The sequence below is a fragment of the Entelurus aequoreus genome, linkage group LG19 (assembly GCF_033978785.1).
Source record: "Entelurus aequoreus isolate RoL-2023_Sb linkage group LG19, RoL_Eaeq_v1.1, whole genome shotgun sequence".
NCBI lineage: Eukaryota > Metazoa > Chordata > Actinopteri > Syngnathiformes > Syngnathidae > Entelurus > Entelurus aequoreus.
Genome location: NC_084749.1, coordinates 23683881 through 23708332, shown reverse-complemented (window position 1 = coordinate 23708332; position 24452 = coordinate 23683881). Strand labels below are relative to the sequence as shown.

Genomic DNA, 24452 nt, shown 5'->3' with positions numbered 1-24452 from the left:
ATCAGTCCATCTTAGATGAGCTCGGGCCCAGCGAAGCCAGCGGCGTTTCTGGGTGTTGTTGATGAATGGCTTTCGCTTTGCATAGTAGAGTTTTAACTTGCACTTACAGATGTAGCGACCAACTGTAGTTACTGACAGTGGTTTTCTGAAGTGTTTCTGAGCCCATGTGGTGATATCCTTTACATACTGATGTCGTGTTTTGATGCAGTACGGCCTGAGGGATCAAAGGTCCATAATATCATCGCTTACGTGCAGTGATTTCTCCAGATTCTCTGAACCTTTTGATGATATTACGGACCGGAGATGGTGAAATACCTAAATTCTTTGCAATAGCTTGTTGAGAAATGTTGGTCTTAAACTGTTGGACAATTTGCTCACGCATTCGTTCACAAAGTGGTGACCCTCGCCCCGTCCTTGTTTGTGATTGATTGAGCATTTTATTGAAGCTGCTTTTATACCCAATCATGGTGTTCCCAATTAGCCTGTTCACCTGTGGGATGTTCCCAATAAGTGTTTGATGAGCATTCCTCAACTTTCCCAGTCTTTTTTGCCACTTGTGCCAGCTTTTTTGAAACATGTTGCAGGCATCAAATTCCAAATGAGCTAATATTTGCCAAAAATAACAACGTTTCTCTGTTCGAAAAAAATGGGACCCATTACCTCCCTGCTTGGCACTCAGCATCAAGGGTTGGAATTGGGGGTTAAATCACCAAAAATGATTCCCGGGCGCCGCTGCTGCCCACTGCTCCCCAAGGGGATGGGTCAAATGCCGAGGACAAATTTCACCACACCTAGTGTGTGTGTGACAATCATTGGTACTTTAACTTTAACTTAACTTAAATCATTGTATTCTGTTTTTATTTACGATTTATACAAGGTGCCTATATATATATATATATATATATATATATATATATATATATATATATATATATGTATATATATATATATATATATTTATTTATTTATATATATATATATATATATATATATATATATATATATATATATATATATATATATATATATATATATATATATATATATATATATATATATATACATGCATAAGATTAGCAATTGTTTTCTCATCTCCATTTGTAATTTATTTTCAATAAGAGTCCAACATAATCCATGCAAAACTCTTTCCATGTATTAAAAATAGAAGGTGCATCCCACAGTAATCCTATTCTGCATGTTTTTTGTAAAGGGACTGTGTTTTTGTACATTTCCAACTTAATTGGAAGATTTTTTTTCTAGAACTGTATAAAATGTTTGCCTCTTTTTTCTCTTTAAAGTAAATGCACAGCAAGTAGTTGAACAGCCACCCCAACAACAGCTGTTTTTTGTGCAACTTGCTGCTGAGGAAGACACCAGAGACCTTGAGGAAGAGCGACAGAGAGCAGAGATGAAAAAAGTGAAAGTGACGAAAACAGAGAAAAAGAAAGTCGTCTCCTCCTCTCGCAGTTTAACAGAGCTGCACACGCTCAGATTGAAGCTGGAGTCAGCTGAGGGTTTGCTGAGTCAACACATTCACGTCTGCTTTGGAGACGATGAGGCCAAAGACTGTAGCCTCAAAATCATCCAGCTAGAGGTAAAGTCAAAAAGATGCAAAATCAAAGCCTCTTCCTGTCACTGATTTTGTTTTCTTTTTTTATGAAAGGACTTACAGCATGATGTCTCCTTGATACGAGAGGAGTACCTAAAACTTAGGGAGCACATTATGAAGGAGCTGGAGAGCATGAGTGATTCAGATAAAGCTGCGTTCCTGCAAAGTGAGCTCGGAGTCATCAACCAACGTCTCGACAGTCTTGAGAGTAGCTCATCGGCTTACTTTCAGCGGTATGAAAACACAAACAAATGTTGAATATTGGTTAGCTATCTTTGAGCTGAGGCTGAGCCAATCAGTGGCCATGCTACTAAACATCACGGTCTGATTGGTTTGGTCTCATCTAACAAGGTGTAGCATTGTTTTTTTTTCCATGTAGTCCTTATTGTGCTTTAAAATGCTTAATTTAGGCCAAAAATATGTAGAATTTGGTTAAAAAAAAAAAACTAGAGTGATGACGTTAACTTTAAAGTCCGATTTGGCAAGGGACCTCACATATTGTTGTTTTCTCTCAGTGTTTTTTTGTAGAAACAGCCATGGGTGCTAAACTTTCAGCAACTATAAGTAGTATCCAAATCTAAAATTGATGTTGGTGGTACACTGGCTTAGGTACGACTAGGGTTGTGCGGTATACCGGTACTGGTATAGTATCGCGGTACTAATGAAACAAAAACAGTACTATACTCTGTTTGAAAAGCACCGGACATGAGGACTTTAAGTATGACCAATGTAGTTTTATTTATTTTTGAATTTATTTTTTTATTTTTATTTTATTTTTTTAAACAATGGCAATAAAACTATTCTGATTCTGATTCTGATGTATGATCCTGTAACTACTTGGTATCGGATCGATACATACATTTGTGGTATCGTCCAAAACTAATGTAAAGTATCCAAACAACAGAAGAATAAGTGTATTTTACATTTTAACAGAAGTGTACATAGAACATGTTAAAACGGAAACTAACCACATATTAACAGTGAATGAACAAGTGGATTAATAATCAATGTTTACAGCTTGTCCCTCATAATTTTGACCAAATAGAATGAGAAATGACACGATATGTTACTGCATACGTCAGGAGACTAATTAGGAGCCTTTGTTTGTTTACTTACTAATAAAAGACAAGTTGTCTAGTATGTTGACTATTTTATTTAAGGACAAAATTGTTCTTCGATTGCAATAAGAAACATATTTTTAATGTACCGTAAGATTTTTTTGTTAAAATAAAGCCAATAATGCAATTTTTTTGTGGTCCCCCTTATGTAGAAAAGTACCGAAAAGTATCGAAATACATTTACCGGGACAACACTAGGGACAATACTATCATAAATGCTACAGCAACGTCAGTATGTCTACTTTGGCAGCCCACTAATAAACAAAGCCAATCCACAGCGTGAAAAGGTTTTGGCCTGATCCAACCTCAGTGAATATTAGAAGAAAAACCGAGCTATCAATGGTGATGACATTATGCTAACTTACAAAATATAGATAGACGACGACTATATTCTTCAATGAGATACACATTGGGTTTCATAGAGAGTAATGAGTCCCTTCTCTTTCATTAAATCCAACTTGTTGTTTTCTTATCAGGCTGGAAGCTCTCCGGGACTTGCTTCAAAGTATGGCACGGACTGAAGATATAGTTAAAGTTCATGAGGCAAGATTGACTGAGCATGAGACGACCTCTCTTTTGCCAAGAGATGTAAACGACTACATGAGGACTCTTAAGGTATGGACTGAAAACTAAGTCTATTGTCCTTTAGATACTGTGCAGAGGACCGTTTCATTAAGTCTTCTGTTACACATTGAGCCCTTTTCCACCAAAAGTCCAGCAACTTTGAGTTCCTGAAGCTATAGATTCCTGGAACCTTTAGTTCCTGGAACTCTAGGTTCTTGTAGACCCGTGTGGTTTGTGTTTCCATCGCATTTCACAGTTCAGGGTAGTTTATACAAATCTGGTACAGTATATGTTTTATAGTGATACCATGGAACTGACAATAATAACCGGTCATATTTATTTTACTAACATGTAAGTAAATAAAATAGAAAAGCAATACAAATCCAAAACTATATGATTTAAGAACAAAGTGTACCAAATTTTACATTAAAAGGCAGGATTTTGTACACAGTGTCCAAAAGTCGGAAAGTCGGCCCTTCAGTAAATGATGAATTCACGACGGTCTGGTCTATTATGGTCCATTTCCGTAATAGGTAATACGTAAATAATTGTCAGCGACAGGGTTGTACGGTATACCGGTATTAGTATAGTACCGCGATACTAATGAATCATATTCGGTACTATACCGCCTCTTAAAAGTACCGGTCCCCTACCCCCCCGAAACCCGTCGTCGTCAAGTCGTTTCATTGCTGGTTTTACGAGCAGACGAGCGTGTTCGACAGCGCAAAACCACGCAGTACTTACAAGCAGACACAGTTTGTAGACAGAAAAGGAAGAACGGACGCATTTTGGCTTAAAAACTAACGATAAAGGTGAAGTTATAACACTGAAACGCCCTCAGGGAGAGGTGCTTTAAGACATGGCTAGCTAGCTAGCGGTTAAAGTCCAGCCGCAGTTGGCAGGGTTTTAGCTACTTCTAAATAAATGATAAATGGGTTATACTTGTATAGCGCTTTTCTACCTTCAAGGTACTCAAAGCGCTTTGACAGTATTTCCACATTCACCCATTCACACACCCGTTCACACACACATTCACACACTGATGGCCATGCAAGGCGCTAACCAGCAGCCATCAGAGGCAAAGGGTGAAGTGTCTTGCCCAAGGACACAACGGACGTGACTAGGAAGGTAGAAGGTGGGAATTGAACCCCAGTAACCAGCAACACTCCGATTACTGGCACAGCCACTCTACCAACTTCGCCACGCCGTCCCTGACTAATGACTAAATCCTCGCCTCCATGACGACAAATAAAGTACGTTTCTTACAAGTATCATCCCTGCTGGACGAGGAATAGCTAAACATGCTTCACTACACACCGTAGCTCACCAGCGTCAAAATGTAAACAAACGCCATGGGTGGATCTACACCTGACATCCACTGTAATGATACCAAGTACAGGAGCGTATCTAGTAGATACTACTATAATTACATCGATATTGTTTGGCATCACAACATCTTCTTTAGTTTAAAAAAAAATTATATTATGTTTATAAACTCAGGAAATAGGTCCGTGGACACATGAGGACTTTGAATATGACCAATGTATGATCCTGTAACTACTTGGTATCGGATTGATACCTAAATTTGTGGTATCATCCAAAACTAATGTAAAGTATCAAACAACAGAAGAGTAAGTGATTATTACATTTTAACAGAAGTGTAGATATAACATGTTAGAAGAGAAAGTCAGCAGATATTAACAGCAAAGCAAACAAATGAATTACGCAAATTCACTGACAAAACAACAACTTTCGTATGAAGACACAAATTAACCTCCATACGACACCTTCATAAAATGCAGACTTCCACTTAATCATACGATTCATTTTATAATGTTCTTGTTGTGTACAGAGTAACATGGAAGAGTTGGATCAGAAGATTGATGTTTTGGCCTCCATGGAGGCAGAACTGGCCAACGCAAAGCGCTGGAATGATGAAGTGGGTGGGCCCTTCCACAGGTGTGATATCATGCTGTCCAAATATGCCGAGCAGGTGGACCTGCTGTCAGATCGCTGGAAACGAATACAGACACAGATGGACAACAGGTATAGTCCCAAATATTATTTGGAAATTGAACATGGTAGATTTGACTATGAAAACATTAGCCACTGTAGTCAATATGAAAAATGCTGCCAGGTGAAAAAGTACAGTACGAGCTCATTTTTCTTATGTACAAAACCCAAAACCAGTGAAGTTAGTAAGTTGTGTAAATCGTAAATAAAAACAAAATACAATGATTTGCTAATCCTTTTCAACTTATATTCAATTGAATAGACTGCAAAGACAATATATTTAATGTACGAACTGAGAAACTTTATTTTTTTTTGCAAATAATCATTAACTTAGAATTTGATGGCAGCAACACATTGCAAAAAAGTTGGCAAAGGGGCATTTTTACCGCTCTGTTACATGGCCTTTCCTTTTAACAACACTCGGTAAACGTTTGGGAACTGAGGAGACCAATTTTTGAAGCTTTTCAGATGGAGTTATTGCTTGATGTACATCTTAAGTTGTTCAACAGTCTGGGGTCTCTGTTGTGGTATTTTACGTTCCATAATGCGCCACACATTTTCAATGGGAGACAGGTCTGGACTACAGGCAGGCCAGTCTAGTATCCGCACTCTTTTACTACGAAGCCACGCTGTTGTAACACGTGGCTTGGCATTGTCTTGCTGAAATAAGCAGGGGCGTCCATGATAACGTTGCTTGGATGGCAACATATGTTGCTCCAAAACCTGCATGTACCTTTCTTTCAGCATTAATGGTGCCTTCACAGATGTGTAATTTACCCATGTCTTGGGCACTAATACACCCCCATACCATCACAGATGCTGGCTTTTGAACTTTGCACCTAGAACAATCCGGATGGTTCTTCTCCTCTTGGTCCGGAGGAAACGACGTCCACATTTTCCAAAAACAATTTGAAATGTGGACTAGTCAGACCACAGAACACTTTTCCACTTTGCATCAGTCCATCTTAGATGAGCTCGGGCCCAGCGAAGCCGGCTGCGTATCTGGGTGTTGTTGATAAATGGTTTTCGCTTTGCATAGTAGAGTTTTAACTTGCACTTACAGATGTAGCGACAAACTGTAGTTACTGAGAGTGGTTTTCTGAAGTGTTCCTGAGCCCGTGTGGTGATATACTTTACACACTGATGTCGCTTTTTGATGCAGTACCGCCTGATGGATCGAAGGTCACGGGCATTCAATGTTGGTTTTCGGCCTTGCCGTGATTTCTCCAGATTTTTTGAATCTTTTGATAATATTACGGACCGTAGATGGTGAAATCCCTAAATTCCTTGCAATAGCTGGTTGAGAAATGTTGTTCTTAAACTGTTCGACAATTTGCTCACACATTTGTTCACAAAGTGGTGACCCTCACCCTATCCTTGTTTGTGAATGACTGATCATTTCATGGAAGCTGCTTTTATACCCAATCATGGCACCCACCTGTGGGATGTTCCAAATAAGTGTTTGATGAGCATTCCTCAACTTTCTCAGTCTTTTTTGCCACTTGTGCCAGCTTTTTTTAAACATGTTGCAGGCATCAAATTCCAAATGAGCTAATATTTGCAAAACATTACATTTTTCAGTTCGAACATTAAGTATCTTGTCTTTGCAGTCTATTCAAATGAATATAGGTTGAAAAAGATTTGCAAATCATTGTATTCTGTTTTTATTTACGATTTACACAACGTGCCAACTTCACTGGTTTTGCGTTTTGTAATACACACACACATATATATATATATATATATATATATATATATATATATATATATATATATATATATATATATATATATATATATATATATATATATATATATATATATATATATATATATATATATTACCCTTGTACATCTCTTTTGGTTAGACTCCAGGATTTGCAGCGGTATCTGCTTCAGCTGGAGCACTACAAGCAAACAAGTCCCTCCCTTAGTGACTGGATTGACAACACTCGCAAAAAGCAAGACATCCTGCGAACGACGAAAATACAGACTGTGGAAGTTCTGAAGGACCATATAAAGAAAGAGAAGGTTTCACAACCTGAATGAAATATGTTCTTAGTGTGATGGTGTTTTTGCCGTGTGGGGCCACACCTCTAACCTCTTGTATATATGTTGTTTGATTTTATTAAGGCCCTGAATGCAGACATTAAAGCAGAAAGGTCAACAGTAGAAAGTGTACTGAAAGACAGTGATGCCTGTGTGAACTCCATCAAGGTAAAGAGCCAAACACTTCTCATTACTAGAAAATGCTTTCTTCTATCTCTTTTAAAGTGGTAGCTATCCAATATTATTTATTTATTATATGAACGCAGAACTGAAAGACTTTGAGATGGTTTTAGCAATATGATTGTCAAAATGTTTTTAAATGTGTTCTTGAAAATACTTTTAAGGTCTAAAAGTGTACAATCACATCATGCACGTACACAGCAGGGTCATGGAATGACAAAAAACGACATAATTCCTAAGATAAATAAAACATGAAGACTATGATCTAAAAGGGAAACCAACAGCCAGCGGCAGTTTTAGATGTGGGCCAAATGGGCCCATATCTAAAGCCCTGGGCGACATTTCTTTGGGGGGCATCTCAAAGATAGAATAGGATAGACTTGATTTATCCCACAGTGGGGAAATTAAAACATAAGGTAAAAACGCATGAAAATGAGAGGGAAACATTAAAGATCACAAAGGACATTAAAGGAGTTCAGAGCTGAAACAACCAGCTGCCACTTCATCAGCCCTATTTGTACATAAAGCTACAAAAGTAAAACACAACGAAAAACCAAAAACATAGCAAAGCATAAAACAAATTGCTCACATTCGGTTATAGATAAACAACAAATCAAAACAAAAACATTAACCACATTCATGGCAGTGGCCTCTGCGGTGCTCCACGCTATCGTCTGCCGGGCTGGGGGGGCAGCATAGCCAGAGACAGGAACAGTCCCAACGGCACTGTCCTTCACGCTCACTTGTTTCCTTTCCATGGTTGGAAAGACAAAATTGTATCCATATTTAGTTATATGCTAATGCTAGTGAGTAAGAACATCTCAGATCATATGTGGATCTGTGATATTAGCTATGCCAACTGATGACATAGATGCTTGTAATTAAAAATGTTTGCTTTCAACTTGGGATGATGTTTGAAACCGGTTCTCCCTATTGTTCGATAAGAAAAGAACCGATTCTATGGATTCTAATCCTTTTTTGAGAACCGGTTCCCGTTATCGAAGCCACTATACCGTATATGAAATAAAATTCTTTTTTCCAATCATTTTGGAACTTGTAAGCATATTTCTTATTCTTACTCGTCGTCACCATGTCGCTTCTTCGTTCTTCTGCTTCGTTTCCTTCTAGTTGTGTGTGCAGTTGTGCACTGAGCTCCAAAAGGCGTAAATGTTATTGTAACGTCCCGGAAGAGTTAGTGCTGCAAGGGATTCTGGGTATTTGTTCTGTTGTGTTTATGTTGTGTTACGGTGCGGATGTTCTCCCTAAATGTGTTTGTCCTTTTTGTTTGGTTTGGGTTCACAGTGTGGCGCATATTAGTAACAGTGTTAAAGTTGTTTATACGGCTACCGTCAGTGTGACATGTATGGCTGTTGACCAAGTATGTCTTGCATTATCATCAAACCAGTTAAAAGATCATACAATGTGTCAGCATTTCTTGACATCTTCGAGTAAAGACCATTGTTAAACCCTTCCAACGCTACATTATTATGTGACTGGGCCGGCACGCTGTTAAATGGAGGAAAAGCAGACGCCTGGACAGCATGCGGCTGTTAAGGGGTGAAGGTTTCAGGTGAGAGAGGACGTTAGAGGCAGTGTCTTTAAGGCACGCGCCCAATATTGTTGTCCGGGTGAAAATCGGGAGAAATTCGGGAGAATGGTTGCCCCGGGAGATTTTCGGGAGGGGCACTGAAATTTGGGAGTCTCCCGGGAAAATCGTGAGGGTTGGCAAGTATGCACCTCATCCATGTTGGTGATGTGTTTGTCGGCAATTTTTTTTAATTTACAACGCACATAGCAGCACTATATGCTCACTGGGGACGTGCCTTTAACGTCCTCTCTCACCTGTAACCTTCACCCTATAACGGCCGAATGCTGTCCTCAGTCACGTCCGCTTTTCCTCCATATAAACAGCGTGCCGGCCCAGTCATATAACATATATGGCTTTTGAAACTCAGTGCACAAACAACAACCTATCTGGATTCAATAAGAGATTCGATAAGGAATCGGTTCGATAAGAGGATTCGATAATGGGCTCGAACTCGATAATTTCTTAACGAACATCATCCCTACTTTCAATTTAAAGCATCACAATTAGTTGGGAGACAGCTTTTTTTCCCCTCAAACCACTCTTAAGTTGAGGCACTCTTAGGTTAATTCACCACCATATCAATACCACTATACCGCTACATCCTATCTGTTCGTTTACACCACTGGTCACTTGATTAATATGTGATTTATTTTACCAGACTGATTTTGGCTGAATACTTAATATGCTGCTATATAATTATGTAAACCCTGCTTAAAGCCAAAGTCAATGACACCATGGGAGTATTTGTGTTTAAATTAATTAAAATATGGTTTTACAGGAATATGAAACAGACCTTGCATGTTACGCCTCTGGTTTAGAGACTCTGCTTAACATCCCCATCAAGAAGACAATGCTAAGGTCACCATCAATGGATCTTACTCAGGAGGTAAAATGGACATGTCCAAATGTCATTGTAAAATCAGATTTAAAGACTTTTAAAAACAAATTTTAAATTCAATACAAGGGAAAGCAATTAGGTCATCACTGTATTCTTTTTCCCCAGGCTACTCAACTGCAGACCCGTTATTTGGAGTTACTTACTTTGTCTGACGGCTACTTGAAATTCCTGGGAGAGCTCCTAAAAAACATGGAGGAGCTGAAGGTACTGAAGAATGGATGTGTGAATTTGTAGAGACTTCATGATTACATGATTTTTAAATGAAAAAACACAACTTTCTTCAATGGGAACTGCACTTTTTTTGGAATTGTGCCTATCGTTCACAATCCTTATGAAAGACATTACGACGGATGAATTTTTTTTAATGCATTCTAAATATTAAATAAATGCAATCAAAAGTCTGCTTACAATCGAGCCTATGGGAGCCGTTCAATTCTGCCTATGGAACCCCTAAAAAACATCCAAACACCTCCATTAGGGTTTATATACATGATGTAAGTATATATGTAATGTAGTAATGAGCACATTTATGATAGCATTTAATATTTACCTATTTTGATCATTTTAAGCATATGCGGCGCATTAATGTCAAAAGCGCATCACAACGCTGTTTTTTGTTTTTCTTCATCACTGATTTCTGCTCACTGCAGACTTTATGAGGGCCATCAAACATAATATAACAACACTTACTGTATAAGGTCCGCTGTCCTTAGGATGCCGACTGCTACGATGTTCATATATTCCCATATAGATGAAAAATGCCTCATAATCCTCGAGAAGAAACGGGGTGGGTGGCGGGGGTAAGTGCTTTTCGTGCCGTCCTCGCCAGTTCGAGGTCGTATATGGCTGTCAACGGGGGACAGCGTGGCGAAGTTGGTAGAGTGGCCGTGCCAGCAATCAGAGGGTTGCTGGTTACTGGGGTTGAATCACCACCTTCTACCATCCTAGTCACGTCCGTTGTGTCCTTGGGCAAGACACTTCACCCTTGCTCCTGATGGCTGCTGGTTAGCGCCTTGCATGGCAGCTCCCGCCATCAGTGTGTGAATGTGTGTGTGAATGGGTGACTGTGGAAATACTGTCAAAGCGCTTTGAGTGCCTTGAAGGTAGAAAAGCGCTATACAAGTATTACCCATTTATCATGTCCCAACTTGTCGGGACAGCCACCTTCTGTCCAGGTGAGATGCATGATTTACGACCTACAATAAACTTACACAAAGCAGGGAAGCGAGGAAGCAGCTGATCAGTTAATGATGTAAACATCAGTACACAGGAAGTGATCACAGCGTCGCTATAAATAGTTTGTCTGCGTTAGCGCTTATTTTATTAATATCACGAATACTTGGTTAATATTCAAGTCACAAAATGTAAATGAAGTATTGTTGGCGCTTTTTGAATGGTTATTTATCAGATATTATGGGTGGAATAGTGGAGCTCCCACTGGCTCTGCTGTCAGCAGACTTTTATTTATGTTTATTTAATATTTAGAATCCATCTGTTGTCATGTCTTTCATAATGATTGTGAACGATAGGCAAAATTCCCAAAAAAGTGCAGTTCTCCTTTGAAATAAACTTTGCATTGATCTTGTACCCCTCTTGCTTCCAGATTCGTAGTACTCGGATTGACCTTTTAGAGGAAGAACTTTGCATGTTGAGGGAGGATATCCAAGACCGCAATGCCAAGAACAAATCCCTGGAAGATGCTGTGTCCCGCTATCAGCTTGAGCTGTCCCAATCAAATGAAAAACTGCTGTCAGTAGAGGAGATAAAGCGAACTACTGCTCTGCAGTGCAGCGACACAAAAGACAGCTTAGACACCACTCAGAATCAGCTGGCAGATCTTAGTGATCAGGTGACACGTCTGAACTTCTTGCTGGAGGAAGAAAGGAGAAGGAGGAAATTAGCAGAGGAGCGTTATTCACAACAAAAACAAGAGTATGACTCAGTGCTGAAGAAGAGGCATACAGAGCTAGAGAATGTCAGCTTGTCCAAAGTGGAAGTGGAGAATAATATGGCAAACAAAGATCATGAGATTGAACAGCTGCGGCAGAAATTAGCAGCGGAAACGTCAAGGGGTGCAGATCTACAGAAGGAGATTTTAAAGGTAAGAAGCCAATGCAGTGCAGAAATCAATAAATTAATGTTGAACTATGAATCCCAGATGCATGTCAGTTGTACCAAAATCCAAAGGCTTTCGGCCCAGAGGGTGGATGATACACTGCAGCTTCAGGTGCAATTGGACAGGATGGTGGCAGAAAGGATAAATACGGAGGAGGAGCTCAGGAGGATAAAGATGTCTATCAACCAGGCAGATGAACTAAAGAAGAAGGCAGAGGAAGAAGCTCATCGACAGTGCTCAATAGCCATAGAAGAGGGGCACAAGAGAAGAGAACTGGAAATAGAGATGGAGGTCCTGATGAAGCACAGAGAAGAGGAAAGATGCAAGTACAAGGAGGAACTCGCTGCAGTTAGACAGGAGCTAGAGGAGAAGACTGAGCAGTTAACCTATGTCACCTACAATCTGGAGGAGGAGGTCCGTAGAAGGAAAACCACAGAAGAAGGACAAGATGTGCTTGAACAGACTTTGACCAAACTTAAGGCAGAGCTAACTAGTTCAGCAAAGGCTGTGACCCAACTAAGGGAAAGGGAGGCAGACCTTCAGAATGTGTGTTTGACGCTGGAGAGAGAGAACAGGCAACAGGGTAGAGTAGAAGAAACCCTAAGTCGGTTGCAGGGCCGCATAAAGGACCTTCAAGCTGTGAGAGATGGCTTAGAGATCCAGTTAGACAATTTAAGAACAGTTAACCAAGAGGAAGTGTCCAAAAGAAGGCAGATAGAGACAGAATTAGAAAATACCTCCATGGCTGTGAGAGAATACACTTGCACCATTACTGCATTACGCCAGAGCCAAGAGCAAGCCGTCACATCGGAAAGGAGAGGCGAAAAACAGTGTCTCATGCTGCAAGACGAGCTAGAGCGAAGCTTGAAACAAAGCAAGACTTCTGCAGAACAGTTGTCACAACTGAGCAGTGAGTGGAAAGCCCTGCAGCAACAACTCTACCAAGAGCAGGCAAAAGTTAAAGAGGTGAACCAAAAAAACAAGACTCTGCACGGAATAATAGCAGAGAAGAGTAAAGCTTTGAATGAAAGCTATAGTGAGCTTCAAACACTAAAGGAGAATACTGACACCTTAACTAAAGAGATGCTAAGGCTAGAGAATGAGCTGAGGACAACTCAACATGATAAAGATAAAGTTCTGAGATTTAAACAGGAAAGTGACGATGAGCTCTCTTTCCAAATTACTGCCCTGGAGCTGCAGCTGCAGGCCAGTGAGCGTAGCAATGTTGACTACTGCAACCTTGTCTCAGAGCTCTCCTTGGAGAGGGAAAACCTCAAATTGAAGACAACGGAAATACAAATGCAAACTACTGAGGTACATGGATGCCTGGAACCTTATTCCAGCCTGCTCCTGTCTTTCCAGATCATAGTCATAGTTAGTCATTGCTGTTGCTGAAAAAATATCCCTTTTTGGCATGAACATTATTTATTCTCTATAGTTGTTTCTCACTTTACATTTTCTTGAGATGTTTCTAAAATATTGGTATGCTGTCTACATGGTGTAAAAAACATAGGTGCTCACTGAATCTTTTGCCTGTACCACATTCTTTATTTTAAAAATGTTATTTTGGGAGTACTGCAGTTTTTAGAAGTAAACAACCGTACTGCACCATAGTTGACAAAATTGAGAGATGTGTATAGATAGTATATTTATGTACTGTATATAAATATAGATACTGTATATACTATATGATTAATCACACTCTTAATCTGTAATCAAATTTGCTTAAGAAAATACCATAATATTTGGATACAAATGCAGTTTTGTAGTCAGACGGGAACGTTTTCTAAATGTTTTACCGAACTGCAAGACATTGATTTGCTCAAAAAAAAAAAAAGTATAGTAGGTAGGGATGTGCGTATCGATCCTGTGGTATCGATATATCGATACTCACACGCTACTCATTTGGCATCACTTTTCTGAAAAAAGTATCGATATAAACCAAAAAACGGCGTGTGGGGGGTGCAAGCATCACTTTCAGATGTTTTTGATGACTTACTTAACTTACTATGTGCTGGGACACCCCTGTACCTGGCAGAGTATAGAGCTGGCCCAGTCACGTGACAGGAGACAGCGAATGAGCGTCGTCAACGTGCAACACACACACAGCCAGCCGACAGCGATGCAGCCAGGCATATCCAGTGTCAGGCATTGTTTATTTTATTTTTTTACTGAATATTTTTGTTTAAATTATTATCCTAAATTCAAATAATTTCCACACAGGGGAATTTACTGTTAGTTGAAAATTGCTTGAGTATTTAAAACAAGATAAGAAAGAGATACAATTTGGAGATTCTTCATCTTTGCATTACAGTTTTATTTTTTTCCAAGAAAATCTTGAAATATATGATTGAATGTGATTTTGGTTTTAATCTGTAACATGATTTCTTACATTTCGAAAACATTAGCCTATTTCATATTTCATTAATTGCTAATTATATCACAAACTTTAAAAAATAACTGCAGCTTCTTGCGATTCGGATTTGACAGTTAATTGGAAAGCCCTAATATCTAATTATTATTATATATAATATATAATTATTATTATATATAATATTTAATTTATTTTTCATATTTATGTTATTTATTTTAATTTTACTTTTATTATATATTGACCATAATACATGTGGTATAAATGGTCTGTATTTGTCTTGTGATTTGTCTTAAATAATGATAGTAATAATATTTTTGACTGACAAAAATTGCCAATAAGAAATTAATGGTATCGGTATCGGTATCGATGAAAATGCAAGAAAAAGTATCGGTATCGTATCGAATCCTAAAAGTGTGGTATCGCCCATCCCTAATAGTAGGAATTAAGTGCACATTTTTGTTTTTCTTGTCTTAAATATAAATATTTCCTGCTTAATTTGACAGAATAAAAATACACATATTTCTTTAACAGGAGTTACACTAAATATTAGTAGCAGCTCAGACTTTGATGCAGTGCTGTTGTACAGCAGCAAACTACAATATTTGGACAGCAATGATTGGAGGACACCTGGTGGGATATACTGTTATATGGTCATCTTTTATTACACATTTGTTTTTGGGTTGTCATATTCTGCCTTGTCCGATTTGTTTATACTAATGTTGCAGGCATTAAATTCAGACTTATTGTATACTTATTTGGTCCTGGAACTACTGCGTGCAAATTTAATATTTGGTTACTGATACAAGTATAAGAGTTTTGCTTTATTTTACACAGCATTCTAAATTTTAGAATCACAGCTGGAAATGTACTGCATGACTTGTTTTCATTAAAGTGTTCTGTGTCTTAATGTTAGCTGACCTATAGTATTTACACTTTTCTCTAATTATACCACTCTATTGAAAATATCTGGTCTGCACTTTTTGCTTGATTTTTCCCTTGCCCAGAGATCCATAAATTCCAAATCAACTTATTTCTTTTAATGAAGTATACTCGAACATATTTGAATTTTTTTCTTGATTTGAGACATAAAATAAATTACTCTATTATTATTTTACATTACATACAGTACATTGTATATAGCAAACAAAGCAAATGGTATTTGAGACAACCATGGGCGAAGATAATGCTTTCATTACACTGGCAAATATTGAATTTGGTGACAGAGATATTAGGACATTTATTTCGCTGGTTGTAAATATGCTATTTGTTTTTCCCCATGAGCCCTGGTAATAGAGATTACATTTATTAATTACTTTCATGATGGAGTTCAAGGATTGATAACTACAAATCATTATTATTCCCCTTTTGAGTGATAAAAAAAAGGGTTATTTCATGTAGAATGTATGTATTCGTGATGAAATTACAATTTAAAACACTGTACACAATGTAGCTATTATTGGCTATTAAAGCTATTATTTATTTTAAATACATTTCTTCACAGATTTGATTTTGCACATTTTGAATGGATAACATGTATTCAACATGCTCAACATAAAGCGAGCTCAATAATTGTTTATTTGAAGTGTGGAATTTTCAACATGCTGGAATACTTCATTAAACCGTATCCTATCCTCTTTCAGTTCCCCCCAAGTATAACATGATTGACTTTTTTGTGAAAAATTAATTTCTGAATATCCATAAACATGTTTCTGAATGAACTATAATGATTATCCTTTTTTTTTAATTCTCACTTTCTACAGACATCAACCACGATGCAACTGCTCCAGTCCCAGTATGGTGAGATAGTGAAAGAGAGAGATGCTCTGTTGCTAAAACTCCAGTTGGCAGAGACTGAAAAAAATGACCTCCAAAGTCAACGGGAGGACCTCAGACGTATTAGGGTCTCTCATGAGTCAGAGCTTCAAAATAAGCACCGTCTAGAGGAGGAGAATGACAGGTTAAAACAAGATTTAAGTTCCTGGAAGGAACAATATGAAACTAAGCAAAATCTTGCTAGGCAATATGATGCAGACAAACGGCATGTGGAGAAGGAAAATAGTACTTTGAAAAGTGAGATACAGCGGCTGCTGAGGGAACTTAGTGACATTGAGGAAACATATAAAAGAAAACTGTTAATCCTCCAAAAAGAACTCACTGAGTTGACTGTTGTCAGACAAACCATGCAGGATGAGCTAACGAGAGCTAGAGAACCCCCGACATTGGATCCTTCCACTGTGATTTTTGATGGTATCCGTAAACCAGTCACAGCAGCACAATTGCTTGATTGTGGTGCTTTGGATCAATCAACTTTTAACCAGCTCATTAAAGGGCAAATGACTGTCCACGAAGTGTCTCTTGATAAAAAGGTTATTCTAAAAGGGACAGGCCCAATTGCAGGAGTTATCATTGAAAATCCAGAAGGTGACAGATCTATTTCTGGTTTCCCCTATAAAATAACTCTCACTGAAGCAAAGAAAGAGGGCCTCTTACCAGCACATGTGGTTGACCTACTCCTAGATGCACAGGCAGCGACAGGCCACATCATTGATCCCAGAACAAATCAAAAATTGACAGTTGAAGAAGCATGTCATCAAGGTATAATTGATGAAGAGGATCGACAAAGGTTAAAAGCAACAGAAGCAGTAGTGGTTGGATACAGAGGGCCTGCCACGAACAAACCCCTTTCAGTATTTCAGGCAATGAAGAAGGGCCTCGTTGACAAGACAACAACACTGCGCCTGTTACAAGCTCAGGAGTCTGTCGGTGGCATACTAGATCCCACACTCAGTGTGTTCCTTCCTAAAGATACAGCTATTGAGAGGAAACTGATTGACAATGATATGTACCGCATACTGAATCAAAAGCCTGAGCTTTACTCAGACCCAGACAGTGAGACTGATGTAACTTATTTTGCATTGAAAAGGAAATGCAAGGTAGATCCACACACAGGCCTGCTTCTTCTTTCAGTACTTAGGAAACTAGACCCGTCTAAAATTGTCTTTGATGCTCTGCGGAAACCAGTGACTGCCATGCAGTTGCTAGGTTGTGGTATTTTAGACAAGTCAACATTTAAAGACCTTGAAAAGGGAAAGATAACTGTCCAAGAGGTGTCCATCGACAAACACATTAATCTCAAGGGAACTGGTCCCATTGCTGGAATTATAGCTGGAGTTAAAGGCAAAATGTCTTTGTCAGAGGCCAAAAGACACAATCTTCTTTCTCATGATTGTGCTGATTTGCTACTGGGAGCCCAAGCTGCCACTGGCCATGTCATTGACCCCATAACCAATACAAAGTTGACAGTAGAGGAGGCAGTTGCTGCCAGAGTTGTAGACACAAATGATCGTGAAAGACTCTTAGCAGCACAGGCTGCTGCTGTTGGCTACAAGGATGCCAGTGCAGGCCATCCACTTTCAGTCTATGAAGCCATGAAAAAGGGACTTATTGACAAAAAAATGGGAATACGCCTGTTGCAAGCCCAAGAGTGTGTTGGCGGGATACTAGATCCCAATCTCAGTGTGTTCCTTCCCAAAGACATTGCTATTAGCCGTAACATTTTAGATGTAAATGTCTGTAATGTTCTGAACCAGAATCCAAAGTGCTATCTTGACGCAGAAAATGAACAGGATGTCAGTTACGGAGATTTGAGGAAAAGATGCAAAACAGAGGCTCACACAGGTTTGCTACTGTTGCCGATTACCGAGAGGAAAGACCCATCCAAACTAATTTTTGATGGTGTACGTAAACCAGTCACAGCACATCAGTTGCATGATTGTGGAATATTGGACAAGCATTTGTTTACCAAATTAACAAAGAGAGAGAAAACTGTTCTCCAAGTTTCAGATGAAAAGCGAGTTTTTTTAAAAGGGTTAGGATCTATTGCTGGTGTAGCAGTTGGATCTTTAGGCATAATTTCTTTATCAGAGGCCAAAAAACAGTTGCTGATTCCCCAAGATTGTGCAGATTTACTGCTTGATGCCCAAGCAGCAACCGGCCATATTATTGACCCTAGAGCCAACCAGAGGTTTACAGTAGAGGAGGCATGTGCCAAAGGAGTGGTGGACAGAAGAGATAGAGATCGACTTCTGGCAGCAGAATCTGCCGCTGTGGGCTATCGGGATCCAAGTACATCAGAATCTCTTTCTGTCTTTGGAGCCATGAACAGAGGAATAATTGACAGCAAAACTGGACTACGTCTGTTGCAGGCCCAGGAGTCTGCTGGGGGGTTTATAGATCCCAATATCAGTGTGTTCTTCCCCAAAGACATAGCATTGAAACGTAACCTTTTGGATAAAGAGCTTTGTAAGGCGCTAAATCAGAGTACAGCATGTTACCTCGACCCAGACACTGAGTGTGACGTCTGCTATGAGGCTTTAAAGAAGAAATGCAAAACACAGTTGGATACTGGTTTGATCATTTTGCCAGTTGTTGGGAGAAAAGACCCTTCTAAATTGATGTTTGATGGGGTACGCAAGCCAGTCTCAGCAAAGCAATTGTTTGATTGTGGAGTCATTGATAAGTCTACCTTAGACCATTTAGTGAGAGGGGAAAAGACAGTCTCTGAGGTGTCTGCTGAAAAAAATGTCTATCTGAAGGGAAATGGACCCATTGCTGGGGTAGCTGGACATAAAGGAAAAATGTCTTTATTAGAGGCCAAAAAACAATGTCTTCTGTCCCCAGAAACTGCAGATTTGCTACTGGAAGCCCAGGCAGCTACCGGGTATATAATTGATCCCAGCACCTACCAGAAATTGACAGTTGAGGAGGCGTGTGCCAGAGGAGTAGTGGATACAAAGTACAAAGACCAATTGTTGGTTGCAGAAGCTGCTGCTGTGGGCTATATGGATCCAAGTTTGACCAAACCTTTGTCAGTGTATGAGGCCATTAAAAATGGACTTATTGACAGGAAAACTGGTTTACGATTTTTGCAGGCCCAAGAGTGTGTGGGAGGCATACTTGACCCTGGGCTCAGTGTATTTTTGCCTATAGATATGGCAATCAAGCGCAACCTAATAGATGCAGACCTCTGCCATGCTCTAAATCAGTGTCCTGCATACTACCTTAATCCAGACCCTGAGCTTGATGTTAGTTATGGGGTTTTAAATCAACGATGTGAGACAGAGCATCACACTGGTCTTAAAATGTTGCCAATTTCAGAAAAAAATGATCCCTCCAAATTGATTTTTGATGGTGTCCGCAAGACTATCACAGCAAAACAGTTGTTTGACTGTGGAATCTTGGACAAACTAACATTAAATCAACTAATCATGGGTGAGAGAACTGTTCCTGAGGTGTCTGCGGAGAAAAATGTTTTCCTTAAAGGTACTGGTATAATTGCTGGGGTTGCAACTGGATCATCCGGAAATATTTCCTTTACACAGGCAAAAAAAGAAAATATTATGTCTGCTGACAGTGCTGATTTGCTGCTTGGGGCACAGGCAGCCACAGGGCACATGATTGACCCCCGGACTAATCAGAAAATGACTGTAAAGGAAGCATGTACCAGAGGACTAGTCAGTAAGGAAGATGAATCAAAGTTGTTTGCTGCTGTAGCTGCTGCCATAGGTTATAGAGAGCCAAATACTTCCAGGCTCCTGTCAGCTGGTCAGGCTATGAAAAAGGGACTGATTGACAAAGACACAGCTCTACGCATACTTCAAGTTCAAGAGTGCACAGGAGGTATTTTAGATCCGACCCTAAGTGTATACTTACCTAGAGACATTGCTATGGATCGGAGTCTGATAGATGCAGACCTATACGAGGCACTCGGTCAGTATCCTGAATGCTTTCTGGATCCAGACACTCAACTGGGAATTAGTTATTTGTCTTTGAAAGAAAAATGTAGGAAGGACCAAGGCACAGGACTTTTGCTTCTCCCAGAACCCACAAAGCCAAAAACTGTCCAGGGGCTTAGAGACAAGGTATCTGTGATAGATCTACTGCATGCACAACTTCTGGAACCATCTGATATTGAAGAATTGAAAGAAGGCAGATTGACAATTCAGGACATTGAGTACCGCCTGCGCTCCTACTTGGGAGTGTCCACCTGCATAGCAGGAGTATATGACGAAGCCAGTGATAAGGTGATGACATTTTATAAAGCCATGAAAGATGGACTGATGCAATCTGGGACTACTCTGGAGCTTCTTGAAGCCCAGGCTGCCACTGGTTTTGTAGTTGATCCAGTCAACAACACTCACCTGACTGTTAGTGATGCTTACTACAAAGGATTGTTTGGGCCAGAGTTCAAGGACAACATGCTTTTGGCAGAAAAAGCTGTAACTGGTTATCAACGATGTGGTACAAATGGGGTTATCTCCCTCTTCCAGGCAATAGAGGTGGGTCTCGTTGAAAAAGCACACGGCATCCGTATGTTAGAGGCCCAGATTGCAAGTGGCGGTATCATTGATCCTGAACACAGCCATCGAATTGATGTAAATGTGGCCCACCTCAGAGGGTACATTGATGAGAAAATGAAAAAGATCCTGACTGATCAGGATGTGGATACTAAGGGCTTTATTGACCCAAACACAGAGGAAAAGTTAACCTATACTGAGCTTAAGAAACGCTGCATTACTGATAAGAAGACTGGTTTGATTGTTTTGCCAATTGCAGACAAAATAAAACAAGACGCATCAATAAAAAACACCACAAGAGAGAGGAGAATAGTTATTGTGGACCCAGAGACTAATAAAGAGATGACTGTTCGTGAAGCATACAATAAAGGATATATTGACTATACTACCTTCATGGAGCTGTCTCAGCAGGAATGTGAGTGGGAAGAGATCACTATCACTTCTCCAGATGGTGCCAAACGATTTGTTATCATTGACAGGAAGACAGGAAGAGAGTATGACATCAGTGAACTGCTTGAGAAAGGAGTCATTGACCACTCAGTCTTTAATCGATACCAGTCACGTATCATCACTTTAACACAGTTTGCAGATATTATCACTGAAAAGACTGAGCATAACATATTGCCCCCAACAAATGCGTCAGTTCCATCTTCCATGTCCTCATCCTCAACGGTATCAAGAAATGCGGTTTCTCTGTCAAAGATGACCCCCACAATACCACCTACTATTCAAGAGCAAAGCTCTGCAACCAAAAGTGTTGCTCAAGATTCCACTAACACCGTGAAGCAAATGTCAAGTGTTTCGATCACACTAGCCTCTCCTGTTGAAAGTGTTAGTGAAAGGGATCCTGTGGGTGCCATATTTGATACTGAGACTTTAGAAAAAATATCTATCACAGAGGCGATAAAACGTGGTCTTGTGGATAACATTACTGGCCTGAGACTACTTGAGGCCCAGTCCTGCACTGGTGGAATTATAAATCCAGCAAATGGCCATCGTCTCGGCATCCAAGAAGCTTCTCGCCTCGGTATAATTAATGATGATATGGCTACTAAACTCAAGCCAGCCCAGAAAGCATTTTTTGGCTTTGAAGATGTAAAAACTGGCACTAAAATGTCTGTTGCTGAAGCCATTAAGGAGATGTGGGTACCTTATGAGGCAGGCCAGAGGTTTATGGAGTTTCAGTTTGTAACAGGAGGGCTTTATGACCCAGAACTTGGCTGTAGAAGGACTATTGCAGATGCTTTGAAAATTGGCTGGATCAATGGTAGCACTGCTACAAAGCTCCAAGACATCAGTCACCACACAAAGATTCTAACATGCCCCAAGAGCAAACTGAAAATTTCCTATCAGGAGGCACTTGACAATTGTCTGGTAGAGGAGTCTACTGGGGTGAAAATGCTACAAGCATCATCTGTCTCCTCCAGAGGAATAAGCAGTCCTTACAATTTTGCCTCTGCCCCAGGATCCAGCACAGGTTCTCGTACTGGCTCACAACGTAGTTCCCGAAGGAACAGTTTGGATTTAGGCTCCCCCACCTCCGTAGTGACCAGTCATCACAGTCATACCAGGCTCACCAGCCTCACCACCAGATCGGAAAAGAACCAAAAATAGAATGACTGCATCTATCATTGTTAGTGTATCTGAATCCCTGATACGTACTTTGATTGTTGTCAATGGAAATGTAACCTAATGATATTCTGCAAAAGAAGAGGCGCAAGATTGATGTTTTAAATTTGCATGTGATGGGTGTCTGAGGTTAACACAAAGTGGGCCAAGAAATGTCTGTCTTGTTGTAATTTTGCATGCACTTCTTGTATTTCAGTAGAAATTTCCTAATTTTAGATTTTAGACTTTGGTAACAGTTATACAGTGTTTGGATTTGTTCTGCCTCTTTTTTTTCTTTTTTTTTCTGTGTGGCTGTGAAGTTTAATGGTATATCTCAGTTTGCTTGGTTTCATGTAAGTTTAAGTTCTGTAACACTTTCTAAGTAACTCAAAATAAAAGCTTTAACCTTCTTTTTTCTTTGAGAGTTACTGGATGTCACTTTTTACATAGTAATATACTATTATTAACATATTAACACACATTTTAATATGTAAATATGTAAGATTATAGCCAGTGGCTAATTTCAATCTCCAGTTTGTCGGCATGTTGTTGATCAAAACTAAGGACCAACACATTCACACATTGTCTACAGATTAACAGTAAGAAAAACCACAATTGCATGGTTGAATACATATAGGTTTTATGGATGCAGGAAACAGAAACAGATGGTGGGGACTTTGACAAACTATTTGCTAATAAGCTCAGGTCATAAACAAAACAGTACAACATGACAAAGTATTTAGTTCTGCATTAACACTAATGTACAGATAAATTGAAAAGACGGCTTGTCACTACTGACGTGCTTCTAAGCTTGGATGTTTTGGTAAAGCATATGGTCTCCTTTGTATAGGGCTTGGTCATATAGCCCATGCTATCAATGTCATGGTAAGGGATGGAATTGCTTGCCAAGTTTTCTAACAATTCACTTATCGATGCCAGTGGTTGGGAATGATGTCATCGTGCAACGTGCCTAGTGACGTCATACAGCAAAATGGTGGCACCTGGGCGGAAGTCTGGCTACATTTTACAAGACTGCAACAGTGCTACATGTAACAATTGAAAGATTGCTATTTAATCAAGGGGAGGACGTACGAGCAATATGCTGTAACATTTGAAGACATAACACAATAACTATAATTGAAAGTCTCGTTTTTGAACTGCGCCAATCTCATCCTAGCAGAAGTAAATACAACAGGTGCACACTCACCGTCTGTCATTTTTGCGCTTTTACCAGTTCATTTAAAATGAATGCCTTCTCATTAAGATGAGCAAGATGAGAGACAGATTCTGACTGACTCTGAGGCGGCCGGTAAGCTCCAGTTCATGTCTGCCGCCCAGTGCTAACTTCTCCTTTCACCGCGGCAGGGATGAGTTAGTACACGCAGGACAGACAACTAGTGAATACATTTGTGGTCAAAAGCTTGCACTCAATTGTGATAGTGCTCCTGATTTTCAAAAGGGTCAATGTTCACTGTAGTCAGAGAAAAGTTACATGTTTTCCTTCAACCACATTTTCACTCAGTCATTTTCATTCTACTTCCATTCCATTCATGTCAGCAATTCAACTTCAAATTCAACTTCAAATGTGAAACTAATATATGATATAAACTCATGCAAAGTGAGATATGTCAAGCTTTTATTATACATTTTGATTATCATGGCTTACCCTTTTTGAAGACCCAACACATTATGAGATTTTCCATTCAAGGTTTTTATAAACTGTACGCCATTATCATCAACGATATATCGAAAGAAAGCTTGAAATATCTTGAGTTGCATGTTGTGTATATGATAGAATGTAAATCCAAACAAACCATTCTAATATTTATGAGTTTCATCAGTATATTTTCTAGGGAGATGACAAAAGATTTTAAAAGTTTAAAACATTTTACTAAATGTTGCATTCTTGCATAATTAACGTATTTATATAAATTCTACAGAATATTTAATTCATATATTTTCAAAAGTAATTTTTTTCT

At 39.3% G+C, this 24452-nt stretch overlaps 1 protein-coding gene across 1 annotated transcript in view; it reads left to right on the top strand.

Moving 5' to 3' along the window:
- The window catches only part of dspb (desmoplakin b), a 44651-nt gene extending 21768 nt beyond the window's left edge, over positions 1 to 22883 (top strand). The window contains exons 15-24 of the mRNA XM_062028137.1: positions 1299 to 1594; positions 1664 to 1842; positions 3204 to 3342; positions 5144 to 5337; positions 7173 to 7335; positions 7438 to 7521; positions 9900 to 10007; positions 10125 to 10223; positions 11623 to 13449; positions 16270 to 22883. Of these exons, the coding sequence (XP_061884121.1) occupies positions 1299 to 1594; positions 1664 to 1842; positions 3204 to 3342; positions 5144 to 5337; positions 7173 to 7335; positions 7438 to 7521; positions 9900 to 10007; positions 10125 to 10223; positions 11623 to 13449; positions 16270 to 22479 (9299 nt within the window). The 3' untranslated portion in view covers positions 22480 to 22883. The remainder of the gene's footprint in view (positions 1 to 1298; positions 1595 to 1663; positions 1843 to 3203; positions 3343 to 5143; positions 5338 to 7172; positions 7336 to 7437; positions 7522 to 9899; positions 10008 to 10124; positions 10224 to 11622; positions 13450 to 16269) is intronic.
- The last annotated feature ends 1569 nt before the right edge of the window (positions 22884 to 24452 follow it).